Source organism: Typopeltis vanoorti, chromosome 20 (assembly GCF_054136105.1).
Source record: "Typopeltis vanoorti isolate ZY-2024b chromosome 20, IOZ_Tvanoo_1.0, whole genome shotgun sequence".
NCBI classification, from domain to species: domain Eukaryota; kingdom Metazoa; phylum Arthropoda; class Arachnida; order Uropygi; family Thelyphonidae; genus Typopeltis; species Typopeltis vanoorti.
The window spans coordinates 109,853,991-109,875,143 of record NC_143568.1 but is presented as its reverse complement, the minus strand read 5'-3'; the positions used below and the strand labels follow the sequence as shown (position 1 = coordinate 109,875,143).

Here is a 21,153-nt window from a genome sequence, read left to right as displayed (position 1 = left end):
GTCTATCTGGATGCAAACATCACAAACCAGTTTAGACAAACTTATAAAATTTCAGAAAAATGCAGCTAAAATCATATGTGGACTAAGGAATACAACTCCTGGAAAAATAGCAGAATTTGAATCCAACCTTGTTCCTTTAAAAATTAGGTGGCAAGAAAATCTTACCAAATTTGGAAAAAAGAGCCAACCTTGCACATCATAGAACAAGTGAACTTTTTAAAAACTGGAAGCCAACAAACCGAATAAAGAAAAAATCAACAATGCATGAAATCATAGGAAATAAAATTCCCTTGGATTGTCTAATAAAATAGCCGACTACCCAGCATTTCCTCCAAATCAAGACAGGAAAAATATAGTTATCAACTCTGAAATAGGGAAACATGAGAAAAAAAGTCTAGAAAACCCTGAAATCTTGAGATCAATAGCCCTTTCAAAAATAATGGAATATGGACCTGACTCAATAAAGATCTACACAGATGGCTCCAAAAATCCAAATGGCAATTCTGGGAGTGGTATACTCATCTATGGCTCTCATAATATAGAACTAAAAACAACTAACAGTATTGAATGCAACTCATACCATGCAGAATTAATAGCCATTAACACAGCACTGCAATATTTGGACAAACAAAACCCGAAAGAGTTTATATTTTTCACAGATTCCTTAGTAGCCCTTCCAGCTATTAAGAACTGCTACACTAGCCATCAAGAAATACTTAGAGACATAGCAAAAAACATAAGGATTCCGATATAATCTTCCAATGGATCCCATCCCATGTGGGATTAAAGGGAAACGAAACTGCAGATGAAGTAGCAAAAATGGCCGCAACATCAAGTGATACCACAGATTTCGATCTTTTTATAACCACCCAAAAAGAAAACACAAAAAGAAAAATTCTTCAGGACATGACTCATCACTGGTACTCAGCAGAAAATCCAGGCGCTACCGTCAACTCCAAGTTTAATCACTGTGCCACTACCATGGTCTCTCACCTCAAGATCAGCCACACAAGACCAATCAAGTTTAGCAATGGCATAAAAAGTCTTCCCAACCTGCAAAATCTCTAACATCGAGGAAGCATCACCAGTGCATTTTCTAAACTGTATGAATATTTCCAAATGTGAACTCTATAACAACCCAGAAAAGGTGCTGTATAAAATACACGAACTTGACCTCTATGATCTGGTGTAATAATACCATGGGATAATAAAAAAAAAAAAAAAAAAAATTGTGAGTTTAGGATTAAACTGTGAAGGGATGTTGCATAGCTGTTGCACATTTTAACAGATTCAATGAGAGTGGGAGAATTATTGAAAAATATGGAAAAAAAGCAAACAGCACAAACTGAATGTCTACATGAAAGAATTGATTGGTCAGCAATGGGTCATGATCAATTTGCTCTCTTCTTTCAGAGTTACTATCTCAAAAGTGAGAAGAGTATTCAGTGTATTGATTTGATGGAACTGGTAGATGATGGCAACTTAACCAAAAGGGGGGAACTCCCCCCCCCCCAAAAAAAAAGAGAAATTTCATCAAGTCTGGTGATTTAGATGTAAAACGTTAGACTGGAAGAAAGAGTTTTTTTTTTTTTTTTTAGAAATATGACAGGAATGAATTTTATTAACATACTAAAATTAAGAAGTTTAGTCTAGAGATCAGAATTTAGGGTTGTATAAGTTAATATTCTGGAAATTCTGATGATTTTTGAAGTGAATGGTTTGTCAAATGAGAAACAGGAGGGCAACAGTTGAATTGTGTATAGGATCTGCAGTCAAATGGAGAAGGTCATTGATATATATAGAAGGGAAATAGAGAGAAAAGGCAAAAGTGTAAAGCTTGTGGAACCCCATCATCAGTTGTTGGATGAAGATAAAGATCTCATACCATGAACAAAATGTGCAAGACGAGAGAAAGCTGGCAACTGTTGAAGAAATAAGAAGAAAGACTACAAGATTGGAGTTTACTTAATAGGTGTTTGTGCCACACCCAATCAAATGTCTTAGATATTAACCACATAGCACTTGTCCTAAAGTGTAGAAATAAGCAAGATTTCTGGTTGATTGATAGTGGCAAAATCCATACTGACAATCATTTATTAGTTGAGAGGCTTTCAGGTTAGAACAGAGGTGTTAATGATTTTTCCCCCCATTACTTTAGAAAGAATTCAGATGAGAGAAAGTGAATGGAAATTCTAATAATCAAGATATATCACCATCTTAGGAATGGATTAACTATAGACTCATTTATAGGCTGCAAGCATCATAGATACAGAAGAAAAGTGATAAACCAAGAGACAATGCTGGAGTACTCCTTCAGAACAAGCAGTGAGATGCCATCAGGACCAGGGGCACTTTATGATATTCAGTTTGGACAAGATTATTCTGATCTATTATTATTATTATTCAGGCCTCCATGGAGTCGAAAGACTCATTGTGGGAGGTCCTTCCTAAGAACATAAAGTCTGTCAAGACTCATTGAGGGGAGGTCCCCCTCTAAGAAACACAAAGTCTATCATACCACTCCTTAAACTCATTGACTGTTCTCGCTTTCACAACTCCATCAGGCAATGCATTCCACGGTTCAACCACCCTCCACGCAAAGAACCACTCATCACCCTCTTGCTCACAGTTTCCTTTCGTAACTTCCAGGGATGGCTTCTTGTCATCACTCCTTCCCGCTGTTCAACCAAGCGAAAGAACTCCCCAGTGTCAACCCTGTAACCACCTCTCAACAGTTTAAAAGTCTCAATCATATCACCTCTCCTTCTTCTATCCACCAAACTCTGCAGTCCACATTCCCTCAGCCGATCCTCGTAACTATCCTTGTACAGTCCTGAAACCATCTTTGTCGTCCATCTTTGTATCCTTTCCACAGTTAATTTATCCCCTTCAAATCCTGGAGACCAAATCTGAGAACAATAGTCCAAGTGTGGTCTGATCAGAGACTTATACAACGGAATGATAACCCTCTTATCTCTGCAGGTCAGTGTCCTTCTCATAATTGTAGCAATCCTCTGTGTTACCTTCACCACCTTTGCAACATGTCCCCTAAACTTCAGGTTTCTATCAACCATCGACCCCACATCTCTTGTCTCCCCTACTTCCTCCAGCATAACTCCTCCCGTAGAGTATGCTGCATCCCATCGATGTTTCCCAAACCTCAAGACCTTACATTTTGCTGCATTAAACTGACACCCCCATTCATTTGCCCATCTATCTAGCTTATTCAAATCCTCTTGCAGAGCTACCACATCTGCACTATTTCTGAGCTACCACATCTGCACTATTACTAATAATCCTTCCCAGCTTCGCATCATCCGCAAACAACTGAATATCCCCTTGTAATCCACTGGCAATGTCATTGATATAAAGGTTAAACAATATAGGTCCTAGTACTGAGCCCTGTGGGACCCCACTTGTAACCCTCTGCCTCCTTGAAACTGCTCCACCATACACAACTCTCTGATACCTATCAGACAGCCAATCCTGAATCCAGTTAACCAATCTGACATCCAGACCTATGTGCTGCAACTTAAATATCAGCTTATCATGTGGCACCCTGTTAAATGCCTATCAAAAACTTCAAGGGGTCATTCAATGTTATGTTCTTGGAATGAAAGAGGATATTTACTAAGATCAATGCACCAGCAGAAGGAAAAGAAGCAAGCATCACCGAGATTGTGGTTTTTCTGTCAGTGACAATGAAACAGAACTATCCAAGTGAAAAAAAAAGAGAAAGCAGAATCAGAAATAGTTGTGGCCAATATCTAGGAAGCAACAAGAAGGTATAGCTGTCATTTTGACATGATACTAGTTTCTTGTTTTAGTCTTTTCAAAATAAGTTTTAATAATGTGTTGATAATTTTCTTGCAGCAATATATGATTTTGGTAGTGTGTGAGAGTTTCTCTATAGCAGAAGAAATCAACATTAGAAATCAAAACTGTATACAGGACAAATAACATCCACAGAGTGACCACCAGCAAGAAAGATCTAAAATATTTGGAGAATGGTTAGGGCTATCTACTAGACATTAACAGTATGTGCAAGGCTGCTGGTGAAAGCAAAGCCATGGCAACTTTATCTGCTAGGCATGTTCAGTCAGAAAAGAAGGCTAGTTAGAGCTGTGGACATTTTAATCTTCTAGGATGATCCCATTGTTAGGAAAACTGGATTGAGAAAATCAACATGTAAAGAAAGATGTTAAAAACTTTGAAATGATTGGTGGCATTAGGCAACAACTGAGAGAAATAGCAAATGAATTTGACAGAAACTTGAGATTCTAAGTTGAAAATTCTCTGAAATGGCATATCAAAGCAAACATGCACAAATATCACTTGATATAAAAATATTCAAAGAGTGTGTAAATGGAAAAACGAAGGAGGTTTTGACATCAAAAAGGAGTGACTAAAAGGACTCTCATCAAGGAAGGTCCTTTAATTACTCATACCTAAATAGCTATCATCTCTCTTACTCCTTCAATGCATTCACCGAAGACCTACAACACCCTATGGTACTCCATTCTGCAAGTCATGAAAAAACCTGGACCACACATCCTATTAATCACATTCTCAGTCAGCTTCCAGGGATCGACTCGAGTTCTATTCCTATCTAACAATAAGTGCAGAATTTCACTTGTAAATACTGCATAATTCCCTTATTAGGTTGTGTGTTTCTATCAAAAATCCCTTCCCCCCATTCCCTTTTTATATGTGTAATTCCACAGGAGAACTATTGGCAGCCGGATCTTTCAAATGTGTCTCTTAAACTGTTTAAAACCCAGGTAACCACATCTGCACACATAAATTGTCACAAAGAAAAAAGAATATTATTCTCTCACTTTATAGATTTTTAAAGTGAGTTCTTTACTAACTCATACACACAGAGAATTTTACTCAACTCCTCTGTAACAGTAATCACTTCTGGACTAACTCCAGTCAAAGCTGGAAGAAAATTTGGAAGCCTCTTAAAGTGTTACTTACCATTAGGTTTGATCAAGTATACTATAGCCTATCTATCTATTTGAGAAATAACCATGATTTCATAACCATTTTATAACTGTAATTGCAAAAAAAAAAAAAAAAAAAAAAAAAAAAAAAAAAAAAGATAGTCTCTCTCTATAATGTCTGATATAACTCTGAAAACATTGCTTATTAGAAAAAAAAATGAGAAAAAATAAATTTGGTCTTTGCTTTAAAGTCCAAATGTGGTTTTTAGCCACTTCAAATGTCCTATAAGCAAACTGATGGTACGAAGGTGGTCTGAAATTTGTTTTTTCATTGTTAGATCTCGACCTAACAATGAAAAGAATTTATAATTTAAAAATTATTTTTATTTTTCAACATAATCTCCCTTAAGACTAATATATTTATTCCAGTGATTCTCCAGCACCATTATCCTGTTCTCCGTAGTGGTTCTTAGTAAAATCTGCAAAATACCTCTCTACAGCTGTAATCACCTCTTGATTCGAAGAAAAACGTTGCCCAGCGAGGAAGAGTTTTAGTTTTGGAAAGAGATAGAAGAAGTCAGAGGGAGCCAAATCTGGGGAATAGAGTGGATATTCCAACAATTCATAGTAGAGATACCTTAATTTTCCCATTGCCAAAACACCTCTGTGAGCAGGTGCATTGTCCTGATGAAAGATGATTTTTTTCCTTCTGCAAACCGGTTCTTTTTTCACGAATTTTTTCGTCTAGTCTGATTAAAAGAACGTCGGAATAATATTCCCCGGTTATTGTTTTACCCTTTTCAAGATAATTAATAAACAAAGTGCCTTTAGCAACCCAAAACACCAATGCCATGACCTTTCTTGCTAATGGAACCGAATTTGTCTTCTTTGGCGCTGAACAACTGCCAAGCACTGTTCAGAGATTTTCATGCGAGTGCATTTTTGATCTGCTGTTAGCAAGCAGATCAAATCTTGTGCAAAAACCTATCTTGCACAAAGCTTTTTCATTTGCAATTCTTCATGCAAAATATATCCTACACTTTCTTTTGAAATGCCTATAGTCTCAGCAATTTCATGCACTTTGAACTCGCTGGTCATCCAATTCCATATTGTGCATTTGATCATTACACTTTTTGGACGTCCTTCATGTGGATCATCTTCAAGGCTGGTATGGCCACGTTTAAACTCAGCAGCTCATTTCTTAATTGTCGAAAACAAAGGAGAAGAGTGCCCATAAACTTTTATGAACTTAGAATGAATTTCTTGCCATTAAACCTTCTTTTACAAAGAATTTTGTGATCGCGTGATACTCAATTTTATCCATTTCAAGGGATACAGACAACACTTTTGCTTCAGACAGCTGTATAAAACAAACTACTTGATAGAATGACTTGCAATTTCACATAGATGCTTATGACAGATGTACCAACGTAGAAAAAAAAATCTTGCCGATAGTGTTGCCATCTATGGTCGAGGTCAAGAACTTTTCAGACCACCCTCGTAGTACACCAAGTAATAAAATTCGTCTACCACCTAGTTGTGCCTGCTGCCTGTCAGACCATGCACTCCAAACATGTCACAGAATTGACTGGAAAGGCACCAAGTCCCTATGCTGAACCAAAACCTGGTATGAAAAAAAATTTAAACACTGAAATGCTGAAACATCATCAAAATCTGAACAAGAATTGATGGATTAATTATTCCAAGAATTTGGAGGACCCATCTTCAACCCATACAGCATCCAGAACAATCCCAAACAGAAGATAATCTTAATATGTGAGGACTTTAGAAATTGTTTAACATAGTTCAGGTCTCCCCTCCCTCCCCATCACCACCAGAGATCAGGCTAGGGCAAATAATTAACAAACATTAGATTCATCTTACTTACACTACACAAAAGTAAGATTCATCTTACTTTTGTGTAGTGTATTGTCATGTAGCTTGTATGATATACATATGTTTTCCTGATGATGACCTCAATATAGAGTCGAAACACCGAATGTTACTTTCTTAATGATCATCATCATCATCATGCCAATCAAGGATTTAGGCCTAGAGTTGCCTGTTCCAGCCTTAGAAGTCATCGTTGAATCTCTTAAGAGGAAGTATTTCTTAATGATAAGTAATTATTCTAACATGTATCTCCATAAATTCTTCACTATGAATGCTGACCACCATGTAACCTTAAAAGAAAGAATAGTCAAGTCATTTTATGTTAGGCTCAATGGCATGTCTGGGACAACTAACATAGCTTTTTAGAAACCAGATAATGCTTATAATAGGGCAATTAATCCTATTCACATTATGTGCTATGGTTGTCAATTGTGTGCTGTTCTGACCAGTTTGCCTGTTTAGTGGGGATGAACAACCCAAGTTTCCAGGAGGAAAAAACCCTGCCACCTCTGCATTGAGACCAGCTAGCTCACCTTCTGTTGAAAAGTCCTGATAAAGATTCTTTGTGCCTTAAATGCAATTTAATCTTTCCAGTCAAAGAGCTTCATCTATACTGAATGCGCTTTGGAGGGTCTAATAATTTAATAACATTAACAGTTCCTTATCTTTAAGCTACAATACAGAATGGTTTGTTGATTAGCTATCTCCTAAATCCATTCTGGAAAGTCAGTGAATTGTGCTTTAAGGAGTCAGCAAATCCGAATAACCTCTATTCAGCAGAACAAAGTTTTTCTTTTAATTCATCTTAGTTTTATTTTCATTACAGCTAGAAAAACTATCTTTGTAGTAATTTCTGCTTTGAGTGGATTACAGTCCTTGCAAATTAAAGCAGATTTTTATTTGAAAATATCTCAAGTTTAAATGCCGTTTCTAAAAAAAAGTAAAAAAAAAAGATTTAGTATTGTACTATCAGAGAATTTAAATAATGCAGAAGAAACATAAAATACATATGAATGCTGTGGAAAGATAGTTAATTGTAATTGATTATACAAATATTTTGGTTTTAATTTCTTAAACCATCATCAGCGTAACAAAAGTATCTCCATCCCTTCCAGCAGACATATTTCCGAATGTGTTTCTAGTATCCTTAGAAAATTCCGTCTTTCGACTGTTTAAACCTATTAATTAAATCAGCAATTTATTGCTATCTACTTTTGAATAGAGTATAGTACAACGCTGCACTTTCAATTCCATGTAACTGCAAGTTACTTTACTTTGGATAAACAGACTGATCAATCACTAAATGCATTTCTAATGCCAATCCTACATTGAATAAAAAAAAAAAAATTGTCACAGATCTTTTCTCGTCAAACCTTCATTTACTAATGCTGGCCATGAGATCCTCTGAGATGATGTTAAATTATTGCACAGTTGCTCGCAAATCTGAACATCTTTTTAAAGAAAGTGCTGAGGTCCTTCTCCACCATTCAAACCTCAATGACATGTTGTTATGTGCAAAATTTGGGAAATTGTTATCAGTAATTGTAACAGTATCAGTAATATAGTTAGAGAAACACTTATTTCAGATCCTAATAGTATTACATTTACCTGGCTTTCATGCAACTGCACATGATATGGATATCATTCTCCATGTACCTATATTATTGTTCTTTCCAATTCTATTTTGTTACACTAATGAATGTTCAAGACATTCAAACCAAAATATTTGCAGTTAATTACAATTAATTAAATACTTTTCCACTGTTTAGAAATTAAAGAAACATAAAATGCACATAAATGGATCCATGGTTGCCTCTATGTCAAAGAACAATGCAAAAGTTTTTCTACTAAATTATTTGTGTTAATTTTCTTGAAATAAAAGCCATTTTCTGCAAGTAATTCTCAACATTAAAAAAAAAAAAAAAATTAATATCTAATTTTTCAGTAGAATTTGAAACAAGCATCATAGTATTCAGTTGTAATTCTGGAAGCTTACAGCCACATTTTAAGTGATAAATAAGTATGATTTTTAATTTTTATCATATGAAAAAAATAACACTCACCCCTGCAGTATTTTGTGTCTCAAATTTAACACCTTTCAAAGCTTCTGTAGACAGGTTCCTTTTCAACAATTTAGATTTCATGTAGCTATCAAAGAGAATGAAGATGACATCTCTATTATTTTTTGTCCATGATCCTTTCAGTCCATCAACAACTAGACGATGGGTTGGGGTATCCTCTTTATCCTTTGATTAAAAAAATAATAAATAATATATATATATATATATATATATATATATATACACACACACACACAGAGTAATTGACTCGGTTAAATGATTTATAAATATTAACTGTCCATGTACCATAGCCAGATTTTGGGTTTTAGTGTCGCTGAGGAGATGGCCTTTTCCTTAAAATCTTCCAGAAAAACGATGGCTAGCACTGGAGACAACGGGCTACCCATTGCCAAACCGCTGTTCTGTTTGTAGATCTTGTCTTAAAATAAGAAGTAGCTTGAGTCCACACAATGTACCAGTAAATTGAAAATCTTTTTAGATAACTTGTTTTTTAAAAGACTAAGCACTTCCTGGGTTGGAAGGTTGGTGAAAAGTGAGACTATGTCAAAGCTTACCATTCTGTCTGCTTCGTTAAGTTGAATGTTCTTTATCTTCGAGATAAAATCAACTGAGTTCTTAATATATGAAAAGGATTTCTCTGTGAGATGTTTTAAGGAGGAAGCGAGATATTTTGAGAGATCATATTGTAGTGGAGTCAATGCCTTCAACTATTGGTCTAAGAGGAGTGTTTGCTTTGTGGATCTTCGGGAGGCCATATAAACGGGGAATAAGTGGATGAAGAGAGCAGAGCAATAGGCAGATATTCCTAGAGAATTCCACGGTGGATTTGAGAAGAATATTTGTCCTATTATGTAGTTCTCTCGTGGGATCTCTTTGAAGTTCAGAGTAAGTATTACAATCTAATAATTCACTGATCTTGAGGCAATAGTCAGTTCTATTTAGGATGACAGTAACATTCCCTTTGTCAGCTGGCAAAATGATGATATCTGATTCAATATCTCCACTTTGTTGACACCCATATTTAATATTCCAAATGTACCTATTTTATACACCTACAATTATTATACAGGTAATCCTCGTACAACGTGGAATACAAATTGTAGTAACCTTTGTTCAACGCAGTTTCAATAAAAACACGGTCCAAATTGTAGTAACCCTTTATCTTTTAACTTTTTTTTAACAATCTATTAACTTTTCATAATAGAATGACATCTGAGTTGGACAAAGGAACTGGCTACACAATGATACTTCTGGATTTTGCTAAGGCTTTTGACAGGATACTCCATGGAACACTGTTATGCAAATTGGAGCAGATGGGAATGGATACTAAATTGGTGATATGGATAGGAGAATGGCTCAGGGAGAGATACCAGAAGGTGGTGTATGGAGGAGCCGAGTCCAGAATGAGGCAGGTGACCAGTGGTGTGCCTCAGGGCTCTGTGCTTGGGCCAATGTTGTTTAATTTGTATATAAATGATATAGGAAACGGCTTAAAGGGAGATATTCAGTTGTTTGCTGATGATGCAAAGTTGTGTAGTGCAATAAAAAATCAAGCTGATGTTGAAAGTTTGCAGGAGGATTTAAATAAGCTGGTAGAATGGGCAAAAGGTAATGGATGTCAGTTCAATGTGGAAAAGTGTAAAGTCATGCATTTTGGGATTAAAAGATTACCAGCTGTGTACTACATCGATGGAACAGTACTCCAAGAGATCGATGAGGCTAGGGACTTAGGGGTGTTGGTAGATAGGGAGACGAAGTTCAGAGGACACATTGTTAAGGTGTCCAAGATTGCACATAGGATTACACACTGACATCCAGAGATAAAGAGGTTATTATCCCCCTTTATAAAGCATTAGTACTTCCACATTTGGATTACTGTGCTCAGGTCTGGTCACCTGGATTCCTTGGAGATGAGAAGGCTGTGGAGAGGGTTCAGAGAAGAGTGACTAAGTTGGTGAGTGATGTAAAAAATGCTCCCTACATTGATAGATTGAGAGCTTGTGGACTGCAGAGGTTGGTCGATAGGCAGAGAAGAGGGGATATGATAGAAACATTTAAATTACTGAAAGGTTTTTATTGGATTGATGCAGGGGAAATGTTTCAGCTGTGTGCTAGTGATGGAAGAACAAGAGGTCATCCCTGGAAATTAAAGAAGAGTGTGGTTAACAAGGGTGTCAGAACAAGGTTTTTTGCCTGGAGGGTGGTGAATGAGTGGAATTCATTGCCTGGCTTAGTTGTGAGCTCTTCGTCTGTAAATGAATTCAAGAAGAGATATGGCAGATATTGTTTTGCTAGTTTGGGTCTCCCGCAGTGAGTCCATGGAGATACCCGTAATAATAATAATAATAATCTTTTCATATATTTTTCACCGTGCGACTTAAAAATCAAATTTTATCTTCATTAAATTTGTGTCTGCCCGTATCGGCATGTAGTTATAAGTAGTGAATTTATATTAGGGGAAATATCCTTTAGTACGCATGTACGTGAATTGTTTACCGTATAAAGCATTTATTGCTGAACGTTGTCTTTGTTTTCTGCCAGGAAAGTGCATTAAAAATCATAAGTGTGCTAATCTCAAGCTGAGCACTTTATTTTCTAGTGAGTCACATACAATATGTAATGCTTTTTTATGTAAAAATTTTATTTTTATAGTAATGGTCACTTAGAGAGCTTTTGCTATATGGTTGAAAATGAAATTAGTGAATTAATTGATGGGGAAATAGATTTAAATTAGGAGGAACTGGTACAATTAATAGATGACATCGAACCAAATAGCAGGGAAAATTCTGCCGAAGATTCTGATTGTGATGAATCCGTTAAAGAATCAGTTTAAGAAATTATCAGAAGGATTGGACTTGTGGCAAGAAAGTTAAGAAGTTATTTTATGGATAATGATCCCTTAATGGAGCGATCTGGAAAATTCACGAGACAATTAGATATTTGTTTAGCTTCGTATTATGAACTTATGAAAAAATTGCAGCATAGTGGTAAGCAAGGTCTTATTACTGACTTCTTGATAACTAAACCAGCTGAAGTATGCAATGAAAATTATACAAACGATGTCCAAGAGATTTCAAGTGATGATGACATCTGGCCATTGAAAATAAAGAACATCTGTGAAATGTTCGTTTTGAAGACAGTAATGATGATTAAAATATGCACTTTATTTTATTTTGCCTAAAACATTTATACATTATGGGCAATGAAGTTTACAAACAATTTGTATGTTTATAAGTTTATACTATGTATTTTGTTTCAAAGTTTATATGTTTTCTTAACTTACATGAATTACCTGAATTAAATAAAAATAGTTTTTGTTGGATATGTCATTGTTGTTTATATAATTAAAAAAAAAAAAAAGATTTCTGATCATAACCCTACTTTTTCTATGTGATCTGAGATTTGCATAACGCGGCATTTCTGTGGAACCTAACATCCGCATCATACGAGGGTTACCTGTACTTTCTCTCTCTTTCTCTAGAAATTATTATTATTATGTGACACCTCCACTGAGTCCAAACACTCATCGAGAGAAGGCACCTACTCTACAATTCTGTCTCCACCACTCAAATCCAGCAACTATACAACGAACTGCAACTACCATCATCATCTACACCAATGCCATCTACTGCTCACCACCACCACTAGTATTTTCACAGATCATCGCAAACATTCATGCCCATGGCAGGATTTGAACCTGCAGCCTTTTGGCTAGAGAGTGGATATGTTAACCATTCAGCTAACCAGGCCGACTAATAAAAGTGGCAAATAAAAGTTGTTTCATCAGAATGCAACACTCTGATAAAGTGATGTTTGAAGTGTGATGCAATATCATCTGCACAAGTCAACCAATCACTTTCTCTGTCCAGCAACTCTATAATTCTTTAAGTATTTCTACTTCTACTGGTAACATAATAATAAAAAAAAAACAACTGAATATTTGGCATACAATGCTAGTCTGATGCAACTATTCTCTACCTTCCATTTTTATATCTTTGCCATACCATAATCCCTTCTGCTATGTGCATCACTACATGTTGTAAGCAACTATTTAAGAATGCTGCTGGTCAGTAATCATCAATAGTGTTGATCACAATGCAAAAAACAAAGGATCTTTTGGAGTTCAATAAAGGGCCTATTGTGGGTGTCCATCTGGCTGGAGCCATGATTTTGAAAACAGCAGAGCTGACTGGTTTCTCAAAAGGTAAGATATCCTGGGTGTTTAATCAGTAGAAAAATAACCCACATTGCTCATCTAAGAGGTGTAACTGTGGTCCTAAAACAGTCTGCCAGGAACATGATCGCTGTAGTCTGAGAAGGCTTGTACATAAACAGAACTTCCTATTTGCAGCAATTGAATGTTGTTCTGGACCCATATCTTACCGAACCATGCACAGAGAATTGAAGAGGATTGGTATTGGCAGTAGCATGCCTATATGGAAACCACTGATTTATGCAAAGAACCCGAAAGTTCGTCAACAATAATGTAAGGAACACAGTAACTGGACACCGGAAAAAAAGTCATGTGGTCCAACAAGTCATAGTACACCTTTTTCTGTACCAATAGTAGGCAGAGAGTTTGGTGAGTCTCATGAAGCAATTAGCCCAGTTTGCCTTCTAACACAATTTAAAGTTCTGGAGGTGGCACAGAATGGGTCCCCTGACATTGCTGGAAGATAGGGTTGCCCTCCAAGGAATATCTGAACATTGTTGCCGATCAAGTCCATCTGCAAATGTTCACTTTCTATCCAGCAGGTGATGTGGTCCAACAAGTCATAGTACACCTTTTTCTGTACCAATAGTAGGCAGAGAGTTTGGTGAGTCTCATGAAGCAATTAGCCCAGTTTGCCTTCTAACACAATTTAAAGTTCTGGAGGTGGCACAGAATGGGTCCCCTGACATTGCTGGAAGATAGGGTTGCCCTCCAAGGAATATCTGAACATTGTTGCCGATCAAGTCCATCTGCAAATGTTCACTTTCTATCCAGCAGGTGATGGATGGTTCATGGATGATAATGATACTGTCCACTATGCAAGAATTGTTCAGCAATGGTTCAGTGAGCATGAAAGCAACTTCAACCATCTTCCCTGGCCACTACAAAGCCCAGATCTGAACCCTATTGAGAATGTATGGGACATGTTAGAAAAACAAATCTGGGAGTAAATTCCTCCTCTGTCAAATCTGCACCAGTTAAAGGACTGTCTGGTAGAATGCAAGGTATGCTGTAGATATAGATTCAATCCAACACCTTGTGGAATCTATGCCAAACCACATATGTGCTGGAGTCTAATTCAGTGGCCGGTATGTGTACAATACTTGTCTGATATGTAATTCCAAATTCCATAAGAGCAGAGATTTCATCTGATTCACAATCCAACTGTCTAAGGACCAAATTCTCCAATCCTCTATTACCAAATCTCATACTCTTGACTCTCATGTACTCTCAATGACATGCTGCTTAATATAACTGTTTCTTGAATTTCAGAAAGACAATTTTCCTATTATCTGATGCAGGCTTCTCTTCCTATGTTATTATAGTTGAAATATACCATAATAATAAATGCTTCCTCAATATGCCTAAACATCTCATACTTGATACTGGCTTATAGCACCAACCCACTGAAAATCATAATAAAATAACACAATAGATTTCATGAATCACACAAGATCAGCCACTGGTTCAATTTTCCTTCTACTTCTCGAAACATACTATATCATTCAACTTATTTTTCAAGACATTCAGGATATCATTTTTCATATTTCATTAACACCAATAATCTTCAGGTACAATGAATCCATCACGCCCATAAACTCATTCCTCTCATTTCTAATATTCCTAATATTTAATAGGATTTCTGTGGTTATAATTCATAATGAAAGAACTATCTGATATGCAGTAAATTTATTAACTCTAGTAGTTTTATATATGCTCTATGGCATGCTTCATAAGAATGAATAATGTTAAATGTTAATGGATGTTAAACAGGATGTTCAATAAACTTGTTCAATAATTATTTTACTTTTATTTTATTAAATTAAACTTGTTCAATATGCTTGGGGAGGATATATTGTCGGAGGTGGAGGAAATAAGAGATCTGGAGGTGATAGTGGATAAGAATCTGAAATTTAGGGGACATGCAGTCAAAATTGTGAAGACAACACAAAGGCATCTGGGAATGATGCAGAGGACACTGACTTGTAGAAGTAGGGAGATTCTTGTTCCATTGTATAAGGCTTTGATTAGGCCACACATGAACTATTGTGCCCAGATTTAGTCACCTGGTTTCCAGAAGGATGAAGAGATGTTGGAAAGGGTCCAGAGGCGACTGACTATGGTAGTTTCTAACCTCTGGAATGTCCAGTATGAGGAAAGATTGAGAAGATGCAACTTGCAGAGTCTAGTGGACAGGAGGAAGAGGGGAGATATGATAGAGACCTACAAGTTATTAAGGGGTTGTTATAGGATCAATGCTGGAGAGGCTCTACAGAAAATAGTGGGAGATCGGGGGAGAACCAGAGGTCATCCCTGGAAACTGTATAAAGAGGGTGTGAGTAGGGGAGTGAGAAGCAGGTTTTTTTTTCATGCAGAGTTGTGAACCTTGCCTGAGAGTGTGGGGTCTGCAGAGAATTTGAGTGTGTTTAAAGCACTGTATTGATGAGCTGTGTATGATAAAAGGACCTCCTAGTTGAGTCTTTGACTCAATGGAGTCTTGGGTAGTAATAATAATGATAAAAGAACATAATGAAAGTAAAAAAAAAGCTGAAATAACCTAACAATAACAGATTTCATGAATCACACAACAGCATTACTTTTCAGCTGGTTAATATATTACCTACCATATTCCAACTTTGTAAAGTTCAAATGTCTTACAAGAGAGAACCACAAGTGGTTTTGAATATGACCCTGGTTTCAGTTATGCTACATTGCTGAATGAATAAATAATTTCCAAAGCTTATATTACAAATGCGACTATTACATACAAGACGAATTAACATTCTTTGTTATAGCTTCACCTTGTGATCATGCTGATGTATTGATGATGACCAGTTTAGTTACTGGTTGAAATATTTGCAGTAATAAAATTACTATATTCTTCTGAATGTGTGTGTATAATAAATATTACATACAAGATAGAGTATTGTCATCAAAGGCTGTCATGTCCTTTGCTTACAGTGTGATTTGTGTGCTGTTTTTTCTGAGGTCCCTAAAGTTCACAAACTGAAGGTTCCTTTGCACACAATCACAGATGTTACAGATCTCCTGAAACACAACCTGTCAAAATATTTATCCAAGCTACTAGTCTGACATGCTGAAAAGACAAGCTTATACATAAAAAATTCCAGAGATTTCATTTAAAAAAATGAAAGAAATAACACTAGGATCTACGAGTCTCCTAGCAAGTACAGATATGTCTAGGGATAAAATTTCACTGTTGTTAAAAGATCATTTCCTAATAATATTAAATGTTAATGGATGTTAAATACTAGAGCATAATTAGATCACATGAAAGTAAAAAAAAAAAAATGCTGACACCATTAGATTGTCCAAACACTGTTTAAATATATTATTGCAGTATGACAACAAATATTACTCGCAGAAAAAAAAGCTTGGCAAGGGACTCATCAATTTCACTACAGCCTGAAAATATTTATATGGAATGGAATCCTTTAAAGCATGGACCTAGGTATTTACTATATAAAACCAAACATATGGCTTAATATGTATAATATCATGAATAATTTAACATCTATCTCAACTAAAATAAATTTATTGTATACAGAAGAAATCCAGTACAGGCAGTCCCCAGGTTACGAATGAGATACGTTCCTGAGAACGTCTTTAAGTCGGATTTGGACGTAACTCGGATCCCTGATGAACAGCGCATATGCGGTAATAATAATAATAATACAGTGTAATACTGTAATAATAATAATAATACCCCTATACTGTAATAATAAGTTACAGAAACTATTGTACTCTTTCTTTTAATTCAAACAAACAGAACATAAAAAAAACAAACTCATACAAAATGTTTAGATAGGAGATAGGAGAAATTTCAAAAAAGAATATTAAAGGTTGCATCAATGTGTTGTTTACTGGAAGGGACGTTTCTGAGGCAAGTAAGTAGGTAGGCTAACATTAATCAGAAGATGCTGATGGAGATAGTGCTAGAGAATCAGGTTTGATTCTGTTTCTGGAGGAGGAGGCTTACCACTGAAGTTGGTTTCTTGAAAAAAAGTATCTAGGATGGTATGCAAAGCATTTATCTTTTTTTCATCATAAATGGCCTTGTAGCAGCTGATGTTCTCACTAATTGCATGGTAAACCTTTGTAAACTGAAAGTTAGGATCTTGCTTCTCAAGCTTAGCAAATCCTGCTTCAATGAGATGAAAAGCTTCGGCTAATTCTTTTGTCGTAAACTTTCTTGGCTCTGGAACTTCTGATTCTTGTGTTTCTATCAGCTGCTTCTCTATCTCCATAAGGTCTTCATTGGTTAATTCTTGTGAATGGGAATCCAGTGAGTCAGGGACATCATCTCCATTGATGTCCAATTGCAGTATCCACCACAGCTTTTCTGGCTTCAGTGATATCTTCTGTGGAGTCACGAAAATCATCATAGAATTGAGGGCTTGAGTTTGTTCCACATCCCTTTAATGATTGCTTCACTTCCTTCCAAGAATCAGCAATGTTTTTGATGGCATCATGGATGTTATAATTCTTTCAGTTCTCTCAAGGTCATCACATCATCTTCTGAAGCCCCTGACTGCTTGTGGGAATGTATGCCGTAAGGGATGGGGATAATAAGTCTTAAATGCAGAAATGACTCCCTGGTCCATTGGCTGTATTAATGATGTAGTGTTGGATTATAAAAATACGACCTTTACATTAGAGTTAAAGTCATCTAAAAATGTTGGATGTCCAGAAGCATTGTCCAGCACAAGCAGAATTTTAAAGGGAATTTTTTTACGAACAATAACTTTCCACAGCAGGAATAAAACAGTTCAAGAACCAATCTTCAAACATGGCAAGTGTGACTGAGGCCCTCAAATTTGACTTCCAAATAATGGGAAGAGCTGATTTAATAATGTGGCAAAGTGTGAGTTTGTTTGCATGAGTGAAAGAAACTAGTTCCTGAATCATGAATTTAATTATTTGCTTATTAATTATCCTTATGGGAAGCCCATTCGTAAGTATGGAACGGAGTAAGTCGGGTCATCCGTAACTGGGGGACCATTTGTATTATTATTTTGGTAATCTCCATGGAGTCAACAGACTCATCATGAGAGGCCCACTCAACCAGCAATGTCTATCATAATGAACCTTAAAGTTCTTCACACTCTCTGCATTAACAGCGCACTCCGGCATTGCATTCCACTAACATCTCTCAACATAAAAAATCTATCCCTCACATCCTTCTTCACCACATCTTCAAACAATTTCCAAACATGGCCTCTCATTCTTCCCATCTTAACATCCACTCTTTTTATAATTCCTTCTGTATTAATTAATGGGTCACGACATCAATGTGCTACATCCCATCGTAATACAACACAAAAAACAGTGCATCATAAGAATTTTGATAATTAAAGCAAGTACCATATCATACAGAGAAGGAAAGAAGAACTTGAATACTTGAGAGATCCTAATGAAGATGGTTAAAATGCAAAAACAGTAAATCTAGGGACGTTTCAGTCAAGAAAATCAAAATTACAGAGGTGCTATCACTTGAATTTACATAAAAAAATATGAGAAGCAAAACAGACATGATCATGAAGAAATGCAACATAGAAATACTTTAACACCTCCAGCATTGAAGATGATCCACGTGAAGGATGCCCAAAAAAGGTCCAACACCAGAAATCATTGATAAAGTAAGTGCACGATATGGTATTGGATGACCGGCGAGTCAAAGTGCATGATATTGCTGAGATTATAGGCATTTCAAAAGAACGTGTAGGATATATTTTGCATGAGGAATTGCATATGAGAAAGCTTTGTGCAAGATGGGTGCAGTGCTTGCTCACAGCAGATCAAAAACGCACTTGCATGAAAATCTCTGAACAGTGCTTGGAGCGTTTTAACAAGAATAAAACTGATTTCGTACAGTGATTTATTACTATGGATGAGACTTGGATTCACCATTACACAAATCCAAACAGCAGTCAAAACAGTGGACAGAAGCTAGTTGTTTAGTACTAAAGAAGACAAAGTCGGTTCCATCAGCAGGATGTTCCTGCTGCATCCCAAAACATCGGTGTTTTAGGATGCTAAAGGCATTTTGTTTATTAATTATTTTGAAAAGGGTAAAACAATAACCAGGAAATATTATTCCGATCTTTTAACCAGACTAGATGAAAAAAATCATCCTTCATCAGGACAATGCACCTGCCCACAAAAGTGTTTTGGCAATGGGAAAATTAAGGGATCTGCACTATGAATTGTTGGAAAATCTGCCCTATTCACCAGATTTGGCTCCCTCTGGCTTCTATCTATTCCCAAAGCTAAAACTCTTCCTCGCTGGTCAGTGTTTTTATTCGAATCGAGGTGATTGCAGCTGTAGAGGAGTATTTTGCAGATCTTACTGAGAACTACTACAGGGACGGGATAATGGCGCTGAAGAATCGCTGGAATAAATGTATTACTCTTAAGGAAGATTATGTTGAAAAATAAAAATAATGTTGAAATTATAAATTCGCTTTTTCATAAACCGAGAACTTTTCAGACCACCCTCGTACCATCAAGAGGTGTTCAGGCTACTATGACAGCACTACATTAGTTTTGCATTATTAATCTCCTTTCAACAATTTTCCTCCAAATTAGTCTATTACTTGTTATCACTCAAATGCTGCGAATCTAACAAACAGCTGTTTTGCTAACCTTTCTTCTCTCATTCTATTTAAGTGTCCGTACTACCTTAGATTAGTGCTGCTTGCATATCCTTGAATGCCAAGTTCCTTCTTAACGTTTTTATTTTTAATATGATTCTGCCAATGATACCATCTGTTCAGGCCCTAATTTTCCTCAGAATTTTCATATCTGTGGTGTTTAATCTTTGATCCAGTGCTTTATTTCTAAGCCAATTCTCAGATCTGATAAAGAAAAAAATTAAAAAATTCTGATCAAGAAAAAGATGTGATAAAAAAAAACACAAACTCATAGGTACTTAAAAACTAAAGATATTCTTAATGTCTGGAGAAATTACTTTGAAAGGTTGCTGAATGAAACAAGAATTAACAGAACAGTGGTAGAATATACTCAAGTGGAATGCAATCAGGAGAACACATAAATACTTGTGATAGAAAAGCCCATCACAAACCTGAAATGTTGAAAGGCACCTAGAGTATATGATATTCAATCAGAAATGCTCAAATATGAAAGTATAAAACTTATACAGTGACTACATTGCATAATTCAGAAGGCCTGGTAAGTAGTTCAAATTCCGGATTTTGGAGCAGAGCACTCAATCCCATTTATTAAAAAATGGAAATAAAACTAACTGTTGGAATTACACAGGAATTTCCCAAATGTGTGTTGTAGGGGTAAAATTTATGCAAGTATACCTGAAAAGTGGCTAAGACAAATAGTGGAAGTGAAGAACAAATATGGGTTCAGGTCAAATAAAAGATGTCATTTTCACTTTACAACAAATAACTGAGAAATCATGGAAATATAACAAGGATCTGGACTTAAGTTTTGTTGATTTGAAAAAAAAAAAAAAAGATACAAGATGCCAAGAGAAAAGCTTTTCAAAATGCTACAATTATAGGAATAAATGTAATAACATTATACAGGCCAATACATAGTTTCTATTTAAATTGTAACTCAGCAGTTAGAATTGAAGGAAATATACAGAAAAAAGATGGTTTAATGTAAATTCAGGCTGCATTCTTCTTCTTCATCATCAACATTGATTGTATTATGAAAGTAAGTGGCAATAAACCTGATTTTAGAATCAGTGCTATCAAACTTAGCTCTTTGGTTTATGCAGATGGTGCACTCCTAAATAAATCCAATGCAAGTCTCCCAGATTCTTTTCTAAACTGAATAACAGATGTAACAAATTTGGCATGAAAATCTGCAATAAAAAGACCCAAAATATGAAAATTGACAGGAACATAGAAAACTTCAATTGCCATTCATAATGGAGACCTACAGAACAAGAAAAATACGAGATGTGACAATTTAATTCCCGGAAAGGCCGAGTAGTGTTCAAACTAGTTTTAAGTTATGG

General features: G+C 35.9%; 1 protein-coding gene across 1 annotated transcript in view; it reads right to left on the bottom strand.

Annotated features, from left to right (window-relative positions):
- Nucleotides 1-21,153, bottom strand: part of hob (bridge-like lipid transfer protein family member hobbit) — an 844,941-nt gene that overhangs the window by 171,591 nt on the left and 652,197 nt on the right. Inside the window, exon 37 of the mRNA XM_090409957.1 lies at nucleotides 8,903-9,085. Within this exon, the coding sequence (XP_090266083.1) occupies nucleotides 8,903-9,085 (183 nt within the window). The remainder of the gene's footprint in view (nucleotides 1-8,902; nucleotides 9,086-21,153) is intronic.